At 50.5% G+C, this 16,841-nt stretch overlaps 1 protein-coding gene across 3 annotated transcripts in view; it reads left to right on the forward strand.

Moving 5' to 3' along the window:
• The window catches only part of LOC125956941 (protein amalgam-like), a 70,087-nt gene extending 55,907 nt beyond the window's left edge, over positions 1–14,180 (forward strand). For all 3 annotated transcript variants that reach the window (XM_049689238.1, XM_049689241.1, XM_049689240.1), the window contains exons 3-10: positions 350–505; positions 6,994–7,316; positions 7,396–7,543; positions 9,046–9,143; positions 10,644–10,765; positions 10,832–11,012; positions 11,677–11,847; positions 13,127–14,180. In XM_049689238.1, the coding sequence (XP_049545195.1) occupies positions 350–505; positions 6,994–7,316; positions 7,396–7,543; positions 9,046–9,143; positions 10,644–10,765; positions 10,832–11,012; positions 11,677–11,847; positions 13,127–13,318 (1,391 nt within the window). In that variant the 3' untranslated portion in view covers positions 13,319–14,180. The remainder of the gene's footprint in view (positions 1–349; positions 506–6,993; positions 7,317–7,395; positions 7,544–9,045; positions 9,144–10,643; positions 10,766–10,831; positions 11,013–11,676; positions 11,848–13,126) is intronic.
• The last annotated feature ends 2,661 nt before the right edge of the window (positions 14,181–16,841 follow it).

Here is a 16,841-nt window from a genome sequence, read left to right on the forward strand (position 1 = left end):
GTCACTTTCGGCAGTTGCGACAATATCGAACGTCGGAGTTCGGAGCCGGCGAGCCCGAACTGCAATCGATCCCCGGTACTTCACTCATCAGCAGGTTAGCGTGAAGCACACTGCACTGTCTCTCGTTATCACTCTGGTTCTCGCCCGCTCACTCGCTCGCCACTAGCCTGTTAGCTACGTGACACATTCAATTTTAATTAGAACATTGCACCGGTCGAACCGGTCGAACCGGTCCAGAGCAAATACGCCTTTTTGATGATCACGTCCCGGATACGCTGGTGACTTACTCGGAACGTAGCTCATATCCCTCTCTCTTTTTCTCTCTCTTTCTCGTTTCGTCCTTCGTCAGGTACCGCATTCGGCAACAGCCTCTCGGATCCGATGCTCGATCCGGACTTCATCGACAGCCCACCGATGGTGCAGCCCAAGTTCACGTCCCGCTCGCAATCGATACGCGCCGTGATCGGCGACACTATCACGCTTCCGTGTGAGGTGGAAAACCTGGGTGAGTACTAAAAAGGAGGTGGGGTGGGTCGGGGAATCCTGCACTTTTTCCTCGTAGTTTTTCTTTTCATCCAAGTCTGTTCCGTGTGAATCGACGACTAACAGCGAACCGAAAGCAAGCACACTCGAACCGATTCTCCGCTTATATCACCTCCGAAAACGCAAAGGACCCTGTCTCTCTCTCTCTCTTTCTCACTCGCTTTGTCCTCCCGGCACTCTCTATCTGGCATCTGTGGAAAGTGTAGCTGAAAGGTGGCCCAAGGGATTCCGCGTGCTCTGGCTCGTGCCAGTAAAGGGAATGATACGACGCCGCGACGCGACGCGACGCGACGCGACGCGACGCGACGCGACGCGACATCCGGATTCGGGCTCGGTTACCATTTTATCATCTTGTTTTCGGGGGATTTTCCTTTTTCTTCCGGTATGCGATCGTTTTTTTTTTCTTCCTTCCTTCTCTCCTTCCAAGGCCTCCTATCGTCCAAAATGCGCGACACAAAACCCGGTCGCGAATCTCGGTCTCGCCTACTCTGAATAGAAAGGATCAGTGCGAAAGTGAGCAAAAGACGACGACGGCGTAGAGGAAGCTGAAATTGGTCCGCTAGAAAAAAAAAGAAAGGGAGAAAGGGAGAACGATTCGAAGGCCTTACAACGCTCACGATAAACTCACGAGCCAGCACAAGGACAGGGAGCGAGGGTGTAGATTATGCAAAAATGCTCGTTCCGGAATGTGGTGACGTGTCCCAACAGGGGCCAGGGACACCGACCGGCAACCGTGAGTGTCGCCTAATCTGCCAGATTACAGCCATACGCCATCAATCCGACGGTCGTTCGGGGGCACTGTCGAGGTGATTATGGCACGGTACGGAGAAAAGATTGGCACGTGGTAGCAGTTGTATCCCCAGCCCAACCCTATCCCGGATCCTGGGACGAAGGATTACATGACACCGACACGAGCACGCGTCTATGTTATTTTGGAAATTAAATTCCCACCATCCCGGGTTGACAAGCGACCTAATGAGTGACGTAGTTGTAGTGTCGGTGGTGGTGGCGGTGGTGGTGGTGGTGGTGGTGAAGCGTATATCCGGTATAGGTGCAGGTGCACTGACTGTCACTGGTACCACTCCACAAGATGGCAGCATTGAAGCGGTTGAAAAATTCAATTTCTCCGCGATGCGAATGCTCATCGAATTACCCCGGGAGTTCCCGGCTCCCCATTTTCTCACCTGTTGCGATAGATTCGGGATTTTACATTCGCTTTTTTCGGTCAACATCCATCAACAGAGTCCGGGTGTTACTGCGACACAAACCGGCTCTAAAAGCAGATGGCCATCGAACACGCATACGCGTGAAAAGCACTCCGATCTGATAAAACCAAAAAAAAACCAAAACCGACGACGAGACAAACATGGCGGAAAATCCTGGATCTACCAGGAACACGGAACTAATTTAAATGCAACCGGCAATGCGCTGCTGCTGCTGCTGCCGTGTTCCTCTCGGAAGCTCACTCGGTGCCCGTGTGTGTGTGCTGGCGAGTACCTGGAATTGAAATGTGCATTTAAGCTGTTATTTTAATTGAATCATGCTACCACCGGACGCAGTTCATTTAGTGGGCTTCTCTCCCCCCCTTTTACCGTGGCTCCCACGACCAAACGGGGGGCACCAACGGGGCCGCAACTCGACGGAGCGTAAAAATATACATGCACATTTACTAAATCAAATAGCATGATAATTAATTTTTCATATCCCATTTCGCTATACCACCGCACACCACCACCTGCATCACCACCAGCACCAGCATTCGTGTGTGGGGTGTACTGCCAGCATTTGCCTCTGCGCAATTTGCGTCCCGGGTTTGGTGGACTCCAGCAGTCCAGAGTTCTCTCGCTGGTTTTGTGCCGATCGCAACCTCGCTGCTCGCAATCACACAAAGAGAGCTTGTGTTCATCTTCTACGAAAGCATCCCCGGTAGCCTCGACGTGGTCTCGACGTGGGGTCGGTCGTAGTGTATAAATTATTTCGATCCACCAGCATCCAGCAGAATCATGGCGTAGCATCAGTACACCACCGAGTGAGTGAGTGAGTGAGTGAATGCAGTTGCACTTTTGGTCGCTGCTCAGGAGACTATAGTGTTTCCCCCTAACGAACCTTTACACAACCCGGACGCCGCACCGCTTCCGCTGGCTCTTTCCGGGGAGGGGGGATAGACGTCCTCCCGGAAAATCGAACCCCAAAAACTCCCCCAAAAAACAACTCCCAGAACCAACCCTAATGGTGCAATCGAACACATCGCCAAATAACTCCCATTCCATTGGGGCCGGACTACCACCGGATCACCGTCCATAGTGCACGTCAGATCCACCACCAGAGACCCTCCCAACTGCCATGCCCAACTGGACTAGAGATGCACTATTCACAGTTTAATCCGCACCCCACCTTTCCGCTACTCCACCGGGCCCAACCGGGGGATTCGACGGGCGCAAATGAGCGTATTTGGAAAATATGTTGTCCCGCGTGGTCCCCGCCTCCCGCCAGCCCTTCCGCCAGCGTGCAGGAGGTCCGGAAGGTCCCGGGATCGATCGCGTGATGCTGGATTTTGTTTGAACTTCCGGATAGGTCGTGGATCGGTTGGCATGAGCTGATCAGCATCCAGCATCCAGCACCACCACTACCACCACCACTAGCATCCAGCTGTCTGGTCCGAACAATCAGGACAATCGTGACGTTTGTGTTGGGGGTCGAATGGAAGCACGGGGCGCCGTGGACCGTGGGTGCTTTTAATGGAAAACATTTTGCGGTCGTCCAGCGCTGCTGCTGCTGCTGCTATCTGACCATGTGGTTCGGTGAACCCCCTGACGGGAGGGGGGTGCGCTGATGATAATTACAGTCCAAATAATTATATTCTTTTGCTGCTGCTGCTGCTGCTGCTGTTGCTGGCGCTGCTCCGGCATCCTTTGATTTGGTGTGTATTGTTACGTGCTCAGCATGCTCACGATGGAGGATGCCAGAGGGGAAAATTTACAAAACGATTGTGAAATTAATTTAGACAACAATTGAGCACCATCAGCAGCAGGAGCAGGAGCAGCAGTAGCAGCACCGCGACGCAATTTTGAGCACCGTTTTGCAATCGGATGGTCTGGTTTGCCGGCCATCGCCGTGCCCATACGTCCGAGTCCGCTGATTAGTAGCGCGGAAGTTGTGTGCGTAGCGGGTCCGGGGTTTCGCTCGTTGCATGTAAAGGAAGTACATTAATTACACACCACAACCGCAGCCCGATCGGTGGATGGGTGGATTGTGTGGCCATGTTGGCCATGTTGGCGCTTCTCGCACGCGCCGCGTTTGCATTTACAGCAGCGTGCTGCGCTTTTCGGATTAGCAAAGTTTGCTTTGAGGTTAGGACGCCCGAGGTGGGGACAGGGGGATGGAGGGCTTTTGACGTAGGAGGACAACAACACGCGCCTCGGGGTTTCGATGCCAGGCACGATGCTACAGTGGGAGTTTTGAGGGATTGCATTGTGTAATCCAATTAAAACTATTCCCAAAAAGACCGCTCATGGATTAAAATAGATGGTTTTTTCTTTTTTCATTTTCGAAAGTATTCATCTACTGTTGTACATTTTGCAAACAGTATTCATCAACTATATACAGTCGGAACGAGCTAACGTTCAAGGCCAACTATGACCAACTGCCAACCGGAACTGATCCGGTTATATCATGTTAGCTTTGTAGCTCGAAAAAATCGAAGCAACAAAACTGCAAAACAAAATGGCGTCAGAACTGGATAGCCTAGCATACAATTTTTTACGAATTCTTGGAATGATGTACGTTGATGATGTAATGAATGAATGATGAATCATGTTACTGTAGCCATATCAGTCATTTGTTGTCTCTCTCTGTCTCTTGCTCAAATTGATGTTATGTTGTCAATTTTGCTGACAATGCTCACTCTTAATCCTACGTAAGAGAAGTACTCGATTTCTTCGAACTCTCTGTTGCCTAATGGTAAGCCATACCCAAGTATATGACGCTCAGACACTCTAGTTTACTTAATTAAATATACAGATAGATGTAGAGCTTAGTTGCTAGTTCGAGAAATCCAACTATTCACTACAACAAAGTATGCAATCACCCAAAAGGGCACTTTTTGGTAAAAACAAAAGCAGACCATCACTGGCAGAAGCACAGCAGGTACCCCACGGGCCCCACACCTTCCCTTCAGCCAGCGGGCTGGGCTTGGGCCTTTGATGAAAATAAAAATAAAATCTTTTTAATAGAAAATTCCTGCACAAAATGAATCCTCGGACTCTGGCCGGACCTTCCGCGCCGGTCCGCCTGTGTGAGCAATACCTTTCTGCATTATCGCCGTACACCGCGAGCATAATAAACACCCGGCGGCGGCAGCAGCGGCCGTGCCATTGCAAGAAGAACCCAAGCGGCCTTGCGCCTCGTGCGCCTCGAAACAAACATTGTGTACCACGCGATGCACCAAAAACACCATATCTTCCCATGCGCCAAGGCCGTGGTGGTGGCAAAGGAGAAAAAAAGCTGGAAGGACGAAACAGCAAAACACAAGAAGCAGCAACGGCAAAGGCCCGTTCCGTTCTCGTGCCTCGTTCGTGCCTAGCTTGCGTGCTTTGTGCCCTCAACCTCCCGCTCTCCGCACCATTTCCATTACTTTCCACTCGATTCAGATACCGCCCCCTGCCCTTCGTCGCAGGGCCCCGGGGGCAATTTTCACGAAATTAGCAATCCTAGCGCACCATTCCGTCCCACCGTATTTCGGAACGCGCGCACCGAGCACCGAGCGAACGCAAGACTCCTTGTTGTGGTCGTCCTTGCGCCCGTCCTTGCATCGTACGCCTCTCGTTGGCCTGCATGCCTCGCTAGCTAGCTACCGGGGCTGGGGCTGTTGCAGCGCTAAACATGAAAGAGAGATGATTTTAAATTAAGTTTTAAATTCATTTGCCAAACGGCAAAATGATTCCTTACCGCGCACACATACAGCATGCAGTCGCACCAAAGATTGCCAGTGTTGCTCCGCCACGTTTATCTTCTTCTTCTTCTTCCGCTACTCCGCATTGTGGATCGTGGTCCGTGGTCGACAATAGTGCTCGTGCTTCGTTCCATTTTTTTAGTAGTTCCCTTTCCATTTTCTACCAATTTTCCGTTCCGGTGCACAACTTCTACCTAAGTCAATTCGCGCGCGCGTTTTTAGCGGAGAGCAGCCGAAGCGAAGGAGAAGCAGACTCTCTAGTTCGGTTCTTGAGTTTATTGGCACTGGATGAGTGGTGTGTCTGTGTGTGTGTGTGTCCGCCCCTCCCGTGGTACCTAACTGCCTCCTAATGAGCAGATGGCTTACAAGGCAGGTGCGGTCGCCGCCACCGCCGCTGGAAGACAAAGGAGAAAAGTGCATTTTAATTCGCTCATTAACATTAAACTATTCAATTATACATTTGAAACGATGATGTATGCTAATGGTGGAAAAAGTTGAATCAAATACTCCGCCCGGGTGCCTCGAGCAGTCCTCGAGTCGGTCGAGTAGTGTGTGGATTCAGATGCCGGTCCTGAGTAGAGCGCTAGCGCTTCTTCATCCTTTGATTGCCTTAAGTGGAATGCTACCGCCTGCTCGGATGGGATACGTCGAGGTATTGCGGTATTGAAAATAGTGCAGCGAGAAGCTCGCACATAATGTTCGCGCTCTCGCTGCCGGCAGCTTGCGCCGTCCATTAAAATCTTAATGAGTTTTGTTCACCAACGGAGAGCTGTCGATGACGAGCCAGAACTTTATGCTAACAATTCAAATTGGCAGTCTCGGTTCCAGGAATCCCGTCTAGGAGCTAATGCTAATCCCTGGCAACCGCGGAGTTGGTGGTGGTGGCCACCCCCGCCCCCCGAAAAAAGGAAATCCAATCCACCACTTTGCACAAACCGATATATATTGCCACGTCAGCTTATTCGATCAAGCACACACACACACACGAAGAGGGAGAGAGGAGGCAAACTTTTCCCATATTCGGTCTTAACTTATCAGCCGTACGGAGCAACAAAAGCTGCACGCCGGAAAAGTCCAAAGTCACTATCGACGCCGGGCCGCGTGGACGCGGTCGTTCGCTTTTGGATGAATAACCAAATTGGCTTTCCAGGTTATATCCCCGGGACAGTTTTCCGAGAAGTTTCCGGAGGCTCCGGACAGCCATTTTTCTCTCTCACTCTCTCGCTCTCTCTATATCCCAGTGCCTGCGGTGATGGAACTTCTTAGCCTACTTCGTACCGTTGCCAACCAGCCAGCCAATTCCTCACCTTCAGATTTTCGTCTCCTACGGGATCACGGTTCCGGTCGTCGAAACTTCTGCTGGATTCACGAGCCACACTGTTTTTTTTCTTTTTTTTGCTTCACCATGTTTTGTCCTGCCTTTGAGTTGCTCGGCTCTTTTTTCCCATCCATCTAACTGACCTTATCCGTTGTTTCCCCCTCTTCCCTTCTGCCTGCAGGCCGGAATATACTGCTGTGGCGCCGAGGGAGCGCCGTCGTGACGGCCGCCAACCTGATCATCACGCGCGACACCCGCTTCAAGCTGCTCGAGGGCTACAGCTTACAGATCAAAAACGTGCGACCGCAGGATGCCGGCGACTACAACTGCCAGATCGGGGACCACGACAACCGGGATCTGGTGCACACGGTCGAGATCCTGGTACCACCGTCCGTACGCTCCAACCCCGAAACGGGCCACGTGACGGTACGGAAAGGTGGCACTGCTACGCTCGAGTGTAAGGCTTCCGGCAATCCCGTCCCCAGCATCAGCTGGACACGCAAGGTAAGACCAGCATGTGCGCCATCATCACGACTGTGACGTCACGTCTCGTCTGTTCTGTTCTGTCTTCTTTCGTTCGCAGGACTCGATACACGGTTCGCCCCACCTGTCCGAGGGTCCGACCCTCACGCTCGAGAACGTCAACCGGCAGGACAGTGGCACGTACCGGTGCTACGCAGACAACGGCATCCGGGAGCCGGTCTTCGTCGACCTGCAGCTGATTGTGCTCTGTGAGTAATTGATTCAGACCCCGGCATGGATTGCAGGATTGCGTCGCCAATCCCGCACCGGCGCACGGTGCCGCACGCCGGAAGCAATCAGTCACTAATTGTGAAATGATTCGACAAAACACGGCCCCTCCTCACTCCCTCACCAACCAGCTACTAGCTCTTGCTACGGGGTTTTGCCCGGGTTGCTGTTTTTGTTGCTCCGGCCGCTCGTGCCCCGGCCATCGAATGAAGCGAAGAGGATGGCGACGAGGATGTCGACTTGGAGGGGTGGTTCGACGGAATTCGATTAAAAATAGATTTCTCGTACAGTACGAGGGGCACCGCTGTACACGCTACCCGGTACCCAGACTCAGACTCAGACTCAGGCCGTCGAGTGCTTCAAATTGAGTCTCCAATTCAGAAGACGGGATTGTTTCGGATTGCTTTTCATCCGCGTTTTTTCCACCCCCGTTGTTATTGCTTCGTCCGTCTGTCCGGCCAGCCACGAGATCATTGCTTCGGTTTTAATTGTGACAGTGGCGCTCACACACACACAGAGTCGTGTTGCAGCATCACAATCGATCTAGGTAGCCTTCTCATTGTCATCTTTTCGCTTGGATACCTTGGCGTCACTCCATTCGAATTTTCTGAACTTTTCAACCGCTACTCAGTTGTAAACATGGAGGACGTTTCTGTTGCACTGCACCAGAAGTACTTTTCGCTCCTGATCCTTGAACCACGGATTCGATGGAGGATAACGAACAAATGGAAACAGCTTTTGAAAGGTTGTTGATACGTCTTGTTTTTTTAATCACTTTGGTTGTCGGTTTCTGCACCAAGTACTTGACAGAGGTCGGTGCCGCTTCCTTGAGGAAATACTTTTCAAGGAATTTAGATTTCCTCAAAACAAACGCTTCATTGATGTGTGTGTGTGTGTGTGTGTGTGTGTGTGTGTGTTTGTTTGTGCGCCCGCCTTCCTTTTCCACGAAGTGCGGTACGCTAAGCTCTCAGAACCTACCTTTTGCCTGAAATTCATCGGCATGAAAAGACACCGAAGTGATCATAATAATCATGTGCCGTGTTGGCCCATCGAAAGCCCGACCAGTGCAATGTTAGCGTAGCATACACACAAGCGCGCACACACACACACACCGTCGAACTAATCGTATCAAGGGTCGAAATGAACCTTCCAGACCAAAAATAATCGACCGAAGCTCCGGCACCAGCACACAAAGCAACACACACACATGCACACACATGCACACACGTACAGGATGATGGTGTCCTGGAATGAAACGTGAAGCCTGGTGTGCTGGAAAAACGGCCGGCTAGCTTTCTCGAACAGTGGAAAACAGCGCTCGAGGGATCGAGGGAAAATTGTTCGCTCGAGCTGATTTTGATGGATTAAACTGCTCTCTGTTTGATAAATTTGTTTTGCTCTCTATCCCTGCCCTCCTCTCTCTCTGCCTCTGTCTGTCTCTTTCTTACTCTCCTTCTCTCTCTCTCTCCTCTCTAACACACAGCACCACCGGAAATCACAGTCGAAAAATCGTGGGTCCACGCCGGCGAAGGGTACGAGGCCCAGCTCGTCTGCACCGTACACGGTGATGCTAATCCAGAGGTAAGCTCAACGCCGGCCCTACCGGGCATATACCGTAAAACCTCACACCTTCCTGCACTTCCCGTTCCCGTTGCCGCTTTTCTGTGTGGGTGTGTGTTTTAAGAGCGAGAGGAGGTGTGGGCTCGGTGGGTGTTGCTAATCGAGTTTAGCTGCTGTTCTGCTTCTCGGGGTTCCAAAATACACATGAATCGTGGCCATTCGCTCGCAGCAGTGTGCTCGCCTTTTGACGGTTGCATCTTTGCTCGATACTCCTCCTCCACGACCTCCACGACCTCCACGACCTCCTGAACTGGATGCTGGATGCTCAAGCTTTAATACTTGATTAAATCATCGATACACAGAATGGGGGGTGCGCGCCTGCATTATGAATCTTATGTCCTCGTACCGGAGGAGAGTGACTTCGTGCTCTTCGTGTGTCTCATCAATTTGTGAATATTAATAATGCGCCACTCCCCCCCAAAAAATTCATTTGCAAGCTGCCTCAGAGTGCGAGCACGAGCAAAAAGGCGGAGACAAATTGGAAAACCGGGGACGCCATCAATCCTCTCAGCAATTGCGCGAAAGCTCAAAGAAAAGGGTCCGGCGTTGGCGTTGTGATGGCATTCGCATCACGGCTCTGCCATTATGCAGTCGACACGGACAGCCCGCTGAAAAATGCATCCAATAAATCAATGCCATTCCTTTCCATTTCCTGCTAATATACTGCAACTGATTCCCTCGCTGGTGCAAAAATTGTGCAGCATTTTCTGAAAAGTTGCGCAACGATAGGATAGTGCACTTCTGGTTCCCGGTAAAGCGTTTCATTGTAAAAGCTCCACAACTGAACATGTAATATAGGATACATTCATTGAACCGTTCCTCGTTCTTGGGAAAAGCAAAATTGTATTGTTGGTTCGGTACCCGGGAACCAACAACCAAGAGGCCCTTCGCTACACGGGAAGTGGATGGTTTTCATTGCGAACCAAAAGCAGCTTTTGACAGGCATTTCCACGGAAACCTACGACCTGGCGCACGACGAGTGCGCTGCGCTCTATTGACCTCTAAGTAATGAGGCGAAATCCACTGCCACGGAGACTGCAATGTACAAATGTTTATCGTCAATTGAATTCGAAGTTCAGCCCGGGATGCCCTTCCAGACATGAACCTCCTACCTATACCAGTCAATTCGTCGATACCATTGCGATCCCACGGGCAGCAATCAATCCAAGTACTATATTGTACGTTTTATTCGCTCGACCGCTCGCCATAGTTTATCGTTCGCTTCGTCCACTTCCTGCCAGTTCATTCCATCCCGTGTCCGGAAACACGGGATGGAAGTAGCTCGAACTCGGCACTAAACTGTGCAAACGGAAACGAACACTGCAATAAAGAATGCTAAAGAATCGTCGTCGAAATCGTCCTCGTGTTCGGGCATCCATTTTACAAATTAAACCGAGTGATCATCCAACCTACCAGTACTAATTCTGTTGGAATCTTTCTTCTCCTGCTCTCTCCTTATAGGTCATGTGGTACCAGGATTCATTTCTGCTGCATCCGAACGACCGGCGAACGATGGATACGCGGGGCGAGAAGCACTACCTGACGATCCGTAACGTTCGATCGTCCGATTTCGGCAATTATAGGTAAGACATTTCCTCGTGAGGGTTCGCAGATGATGAAGACACGTTACCTGACTCTTGTTCTTCTAGCTGCGTGGCAGAGAACTCGCTCGGGCGCGCCAAGAAGTACATCGAGGTATCCGGCCGGCCGGGCCCGGCACAGTTCCACTCGCCCATGTACAGCCGGTACCGGGAGATGTACAATCTCACGTGGAGCATTGAATCATTCCCGCTGATAGAGGAAATCAGATTACTCTACAGGAAGCTAATGGTGAGTAAACCGCGAACTCCTGGACCTTGTGACTCGCCCCTTCTTCTTGGTTTTTTTGCTCACTTCGCGACGCTTCTCAGACGCTCCCCGGGTTGGTGGCTTTTTCCACGACGCTGGAGCGACGCTATCTTGCGTTACAAATTTATTCCCATCATCCCACCACAACCCTTCCGGGAGTAACCGGAGTGTTCGTTGTGGTGAGCAATGGTGCGCGGTACTGCTGCACTTTTATGGCATAACGTCGTCCATTCATCGTCGTCGTCGTCGTCGTCGTCGCGGTGGAAGTATTACAATTTATTATCGTGGTACTGGTACGGCGCTGATTTCGCACCGTTGGAGCATGTTTTATGCAAGGGGCAGCATAATTGATACTTTACTGCCTTCGGGGCCATCTTCCTTTTCACAACGTTCCCTAGAACGTTCCCGGTCGCTGTAATTTAATTCCTTAACTTCCTTAACTACCAGACCCAGACACTAGTACTACTTCTTCTAGCAGTTGAAACCCTCCATCAAATAGTGCAGACAGTGTGTGTGTGTGTGTGTTTCGTTGTGCACGCATGCAGAACAGTGCCACGTCCGTCGGATTTATCTTCGTCTCAAGATCCTCGTTCCCCTGACCGCTAGCTAACCTTTCATTTGTGTTCTTAACGACTTCATCCGCCAGATGAACGAGTCTTATCAGCATCCGGGCAGATGGCACGACATCATCCTCAACCCACCGTCGACGCGATCGGAATCCTATCGCCACATCATGACGTACACCATCAAGGGGCTGGATCCGAACTCGGTCTACGAGACGATCGTGCAGGCGAAAAACCGTTACGGCTGGAATGAGGTAATTGTTCGGTGCCATTGTCGGCCCCCATTCTAAATTGACTTATTACACACACTCGAGTGCACAGCTCGAGATGTGGCAGGTAAAATCGGGGGCGGGGGGGTTGGTAATCAAACACTCTCTCTACTGGTGACAACGGAGCGCTAAGTGCATAGCTTCATTTAGAAGCTTCAAATTCGTGGATTTCCGGAAAGTGGATGCGTGGAATGTGGATTGTCGAGAAGGATCCAGCGAGTCCGGTGCAGGGGACTATCAGTTAATTACATCGCAACCGCGGCAAGCAAATGGCAAGCAAGCTAGATATGCTGGACATATTTTGTCCTCATTCAGCAGCAGCAGCAGCAGCAGCAGCATGTAATGAATTCGCTCTCGTAAATTGCATTCCAATGTTTACTGCGTTTTTTTTTTTACCCGAATGCGCGCACAATGTCACGTTCGCGGATATCACAAAACCCCTCGGTCCTGGAGGCCATTTTGTGCGTTCCGGCATAAACCATATTATCTGGCCCGGCACCAGGCACCGCAATGCCGCGTCGCAACACACACAAATGGGAACTGCTATAGAGCTGTAAGTGGAAAGTGCTCGAAATAATTTACATAACATTTTTAATTACCTCATTCAGCGGAATTGTAAATTATCGAGATCGCACAAACAGCGCACATTCGGAGCGCATATTGAGCGCGTACACGCTGGTGTTCATGTGGTGCGGGGCTTTTTCGGCGGGCCAGCTCCAGGTGCAGGTTCCGCCCTGGTCCGTTTGCAACAGTTTCCAACTGATAGGCTGATTAAAATTGATTGCACATCGAACCGAGCGAGCGACGGCACTAACGAGATTCCGGTAAATTGCATCGCGGCAATGCACTGCACTGCACTGTACTACTACGTAGCCGTAGCCTCTGGTGGATTAAAACAAAGGGAGCGCGAAAAATCGCGAAAACGAGAAAGAGATAGAGAGAAACAAATATAAATTAACAGAGCAGAAGTGAGTGGACAACGCTGGCCAACCGGGGGTCCCCAGCCTGCAGCCTGTGTCCGTCCGCGCACACGCTCCACGATTTCACGTATCAATAAGCAATCGAGAAGTTGTACGAAATCCCGTCGTCGATGTCCAAAAGGGAACCATTTAATTGTTCCCTCCTGCGTTGAGTTGAGGCCCCGTGGGTGGTTCCATTAAATTTCATTATTCCAATATATCGATACATCCAGCATCGAATGCGTGGGATTAACCGTTTTTCTCTTGAACTTTCGACCTCCCCTCTCCCCTCTTTCCTTCACCAGGTTAGTGACATATTTCAGTTCTACACCCTGAGCACGGACATGCCGAACGAGGACGTGGAGCAGACGCTCGGATCGACGGCCTACGGGAACAACTTCCGGGCACTCAGTGGTGGACCGGAGATTCGACCCATCGTCCGGCCTGTGCTCTGCCTGCTGAGCTTAACCTGGTTGATCCTGCGCGGTCTAGTCTAGAGCAGTCCAGGGGGAATAGAGAGAGAGAGAGAGAAAGATATAGCAGAAGAAGAAGAAGAGAGATCATCCCGAAAGAGCGACGACTCGGTTCAGGGTTGTCACTCTTCTGTTGTCCAATTCCCCGATTACCATTAGTACCACCAACGGAACGAGGAGGTAGTAGAGAGGTCATCTAGAAGTCACGACGATCAGCATGTACTGAATGTAGGGGTTAAAAGTGGGGGTGAGAAAGATAGGGAGATGAATCAGAGGAACGTTTGAACCATCCAACCATCCACACAAATATCTGCCTCCTGCCCTGAAACCGGAGCTAAGCATCAGCAACAGATACACACACAAAGAAACACATTACTATTACTACTATGTACGAACTTAAATGTAAAATTGGCTCATTCCTTACCACAAGCAAGGGGGAATGGAATTATGGAAGCAACGCACGGAAACGTGAAAGTGTAACCACGCAAACCACGGGAATGGGATAAGAATGGTTTTTTGTGGGGAAAAAGGAATGATTTTGTAGCAAAAACAAAAAGCCCATCAAAACCGGATCTCTGGATAGGTAAGTTAAGAAGGGGAAAAGTAAAGAAAACCTAGCAAGTACGAATGTAATTTAGTGATAAGCTGAACACACTACACAAAGAGACACTAAGAGAAAGAGAAACACAAAAAAAACAGACAAACATGAATAAATCGGAAGAGAAAAGAGAAAAAATGAGAGAAAGCCACACAAACATAAGCGCGGAGAACACTCAAAAATCAAACACAAACACAGTTGATCAAGCCAAAGAAGAACAAACATTTAAAAAAACAACAACAAAAAAAGGACGAGATGCAACTGAACCGAACACCGGTAAGAGACAGATCGATTATTTACCTACACGCAGGCGGCCGGTATACAGGTCCTACGCTGCACCGCACCAGGGGCCTGACACTGAACAACCATCCGCAGCTGTTACCAAGGTATATGAATGTATTGGCTTCCGTAGTGTTTCCCCTTTTTGTTTTTCATGTTGCCTTTCCGTTTTCTCTCACGATAATGATGCGAACATTATATGAGAGTGCATAATGTCATGAATGTCAGTTTGATTAGCTTCAGCCCCAGTGGGGCACCTTATATGGAGCTGGAAGGTGTGTGCGTGTGTGTATTCTAGTAGAAGATAGACCGGAGAAGAGCAGACCATTGCGTTTTTACCATTTAACCTACCGCCTAAGTTAGCAGATCGTGAAAGATACACGATCCATACAACGCACAGCCCCTTGGCCTGGTCCGCGGCGCTACGTTTCGTAAATGTAAGGATTCCGGATTTATTTATTTTTTCTGTTTTGGAAAACCAATAAATCTCGCTGAACAACCAGAACCTCGGCACGTTCGTTGACTTGTAGTGGTGCGAATATCACGAAATCCCGTAGGTTTAACCCCTAGGTAGTTGCAGTTGCACCGAAAGAATGATCCAAGTAAACATTGCACGAGGTATGGTTTATGGTCCGTCGGCATTCCAGCACAAATCAACGAGTATAGCGTATCGTGACGGTTGATGTGCACCGTTCGCGGAATGCAGCATATATCAATTAGTACATATTTCACGGAAAAAGGCTCCACAAAATCGTATCATTCCATCAACAATTGGACGAGTTTTGCCGGGAGAGGAGGCACAGTAATGTACATCCCTTTCGCGATCTATCCGAACTATTTGCCACAATGTTGCTGGCTCTATTGTAGCATGTATTGTAGCCCAAAACTTCAGTGACCACTTGCCGTGGCCGAAAAGCTAGCCCAGGGAGCATTTACCCATTTGGTGTTCGCGTGGTTAAAATTGCAAAATGAATTTTCGCTTCGCTCAATTCCAGTTCCGTCATTCCCATAACACCACGCAGCCCCATTCGGGGGGGTTGCGCGGAGGGTTGCACATCGAAACAAATCGTTCAAATTGACATCGACGCCGCGTGTGCTGCTTGGTGGAGCTTCGGTCGTCAGTCAATGCTGGTGCGAAAGGGGGACCCGGGATAGGGTCCGGGGTTTGTAGCTCGCTTTCCCGGAGAACTTTTCCCACAATTTTCCTTTTATTTATTTTGTTTCTTTTTCCCATCCCCCACTCCCCCTTCGCCAAGTCCCAGTCGTCAGTAGCACAAACGAGCGTGAGCGTGAACGGAATGGCAAAAAAAAAAGCATGGCGAACAAAACAAGAAGCACCGAGCAAACTCGGAAAACACGCGGCAAATGCTGTGCTCCAGCTTTCGACACACACACACACACACCCACGCCGGGTGGCCGCGGTGCCGAAACCGAACTCTAATGGATGGTTTTTCCGTTATTTTTCCTCGCTTTGCCTGGCAAATGGGCGCTCGGCTGGGCGTACGGCGTAAACAGCATCCCCCGCCGCTCACCCCGCGCGTCCGACCTGCTTGTCTCCTCTCCAACGCGCCCCCCTTTTCTACTACCCCTTCCGCCATCACGCTTTTCGGTGAATGTTGCAAAATGAGTTAAGTAGAAATGGAGCAGCGAAATGAAATTTATCCATTTTGCCATGTGTTTCGCGCTGCGTTCTGCACTCGACGGCGTGTACTCGACTACACGGTGAACGGTGAGGGAGAGTGGGTGTGAAGGTTTTTTCCGGTTCTTTTTTCGCCCGCGTTTTTTTGTTTTCTTTTTTTTGTTTTTGTTAGTTCCTCTCGCGTTCACCCAATTTTTCCAATGTCACTCCAATGGGTTTCAGTGAGTCCGTGAGCAGTAGCAGTAGCAGCTGATGTGAACTCGAGTGTCAGGTTGCCACGGTTACCGGGAGAGGACCACTACATAGTGCTACAACAAGTGCCGCAAGCAACCACTGCCACTGCCATCGCAAGGGGTAATGACAGTGGCCAGGGAAGGGGTTTTGGGTGAAAATTTGTGACCGTTGGCTGGAGAAGAAAAATTACCAACCCCGCTCGGCGCCGGTCTGCCAGCGACAAATGAATTGCTGGCCACTAGCGGCATGCCACGCGAAAAGCGCGTTGCACTTCAGCGTCGACGACGACGACGACGACGACGGCGCAAGAACGTGCGGATTTTAAATTAAACGTCAATGGGACCGGAGCAGCTGCCATTGGCACCAAAGAGTGGCTGGCAGCTTACCTGGACCTCGACCCGCAACCACCACCAACAGCATTCGTGGAAAGCTACAACCCTCGCGGGTCGCGCGATTCGCAAAACCGGAGCCATTCCGGTGGAAAACGAACGCACCAAATGTACGCGATCCGTATGTGTGTGTGTGTCTCGGTGTGCGTCACCGTACATGTGCCATTGGCAGCTGCCAGGCCGGTTCCGGGGTCGGCGGTCGGTTGGAAAACGGTGTGCGAACCCCACCGGTCTATATTTACACATGAATGCGCCGCTCAGCCTCACGCTTCTGCAAAACAATTTGAGAGGTTGGCCCCTGGTGCCAACCTGGGCACACCAGCTCGTTTCGTAATTATTTTTCTTATGATTCATTTGTCAATTCGGAAAATGGACGTGTCAGTTCACACGACCAGCTACCCTTCCCCC

Source organism: Anopheles darlingi, chromosome 3 (genome assembly GCF_943734745.1).
Source record: "Anopheles darlingi chromosome 3, idAnoDarlMG_H_01, whole genome shotgun sequence".
Classification (NCBI taxonomy): Eukaryota; Metazoa; Arthropoda; class Insecta; order Diptera; family Culicidae; genus Anopheles; species Anopheles darlingi.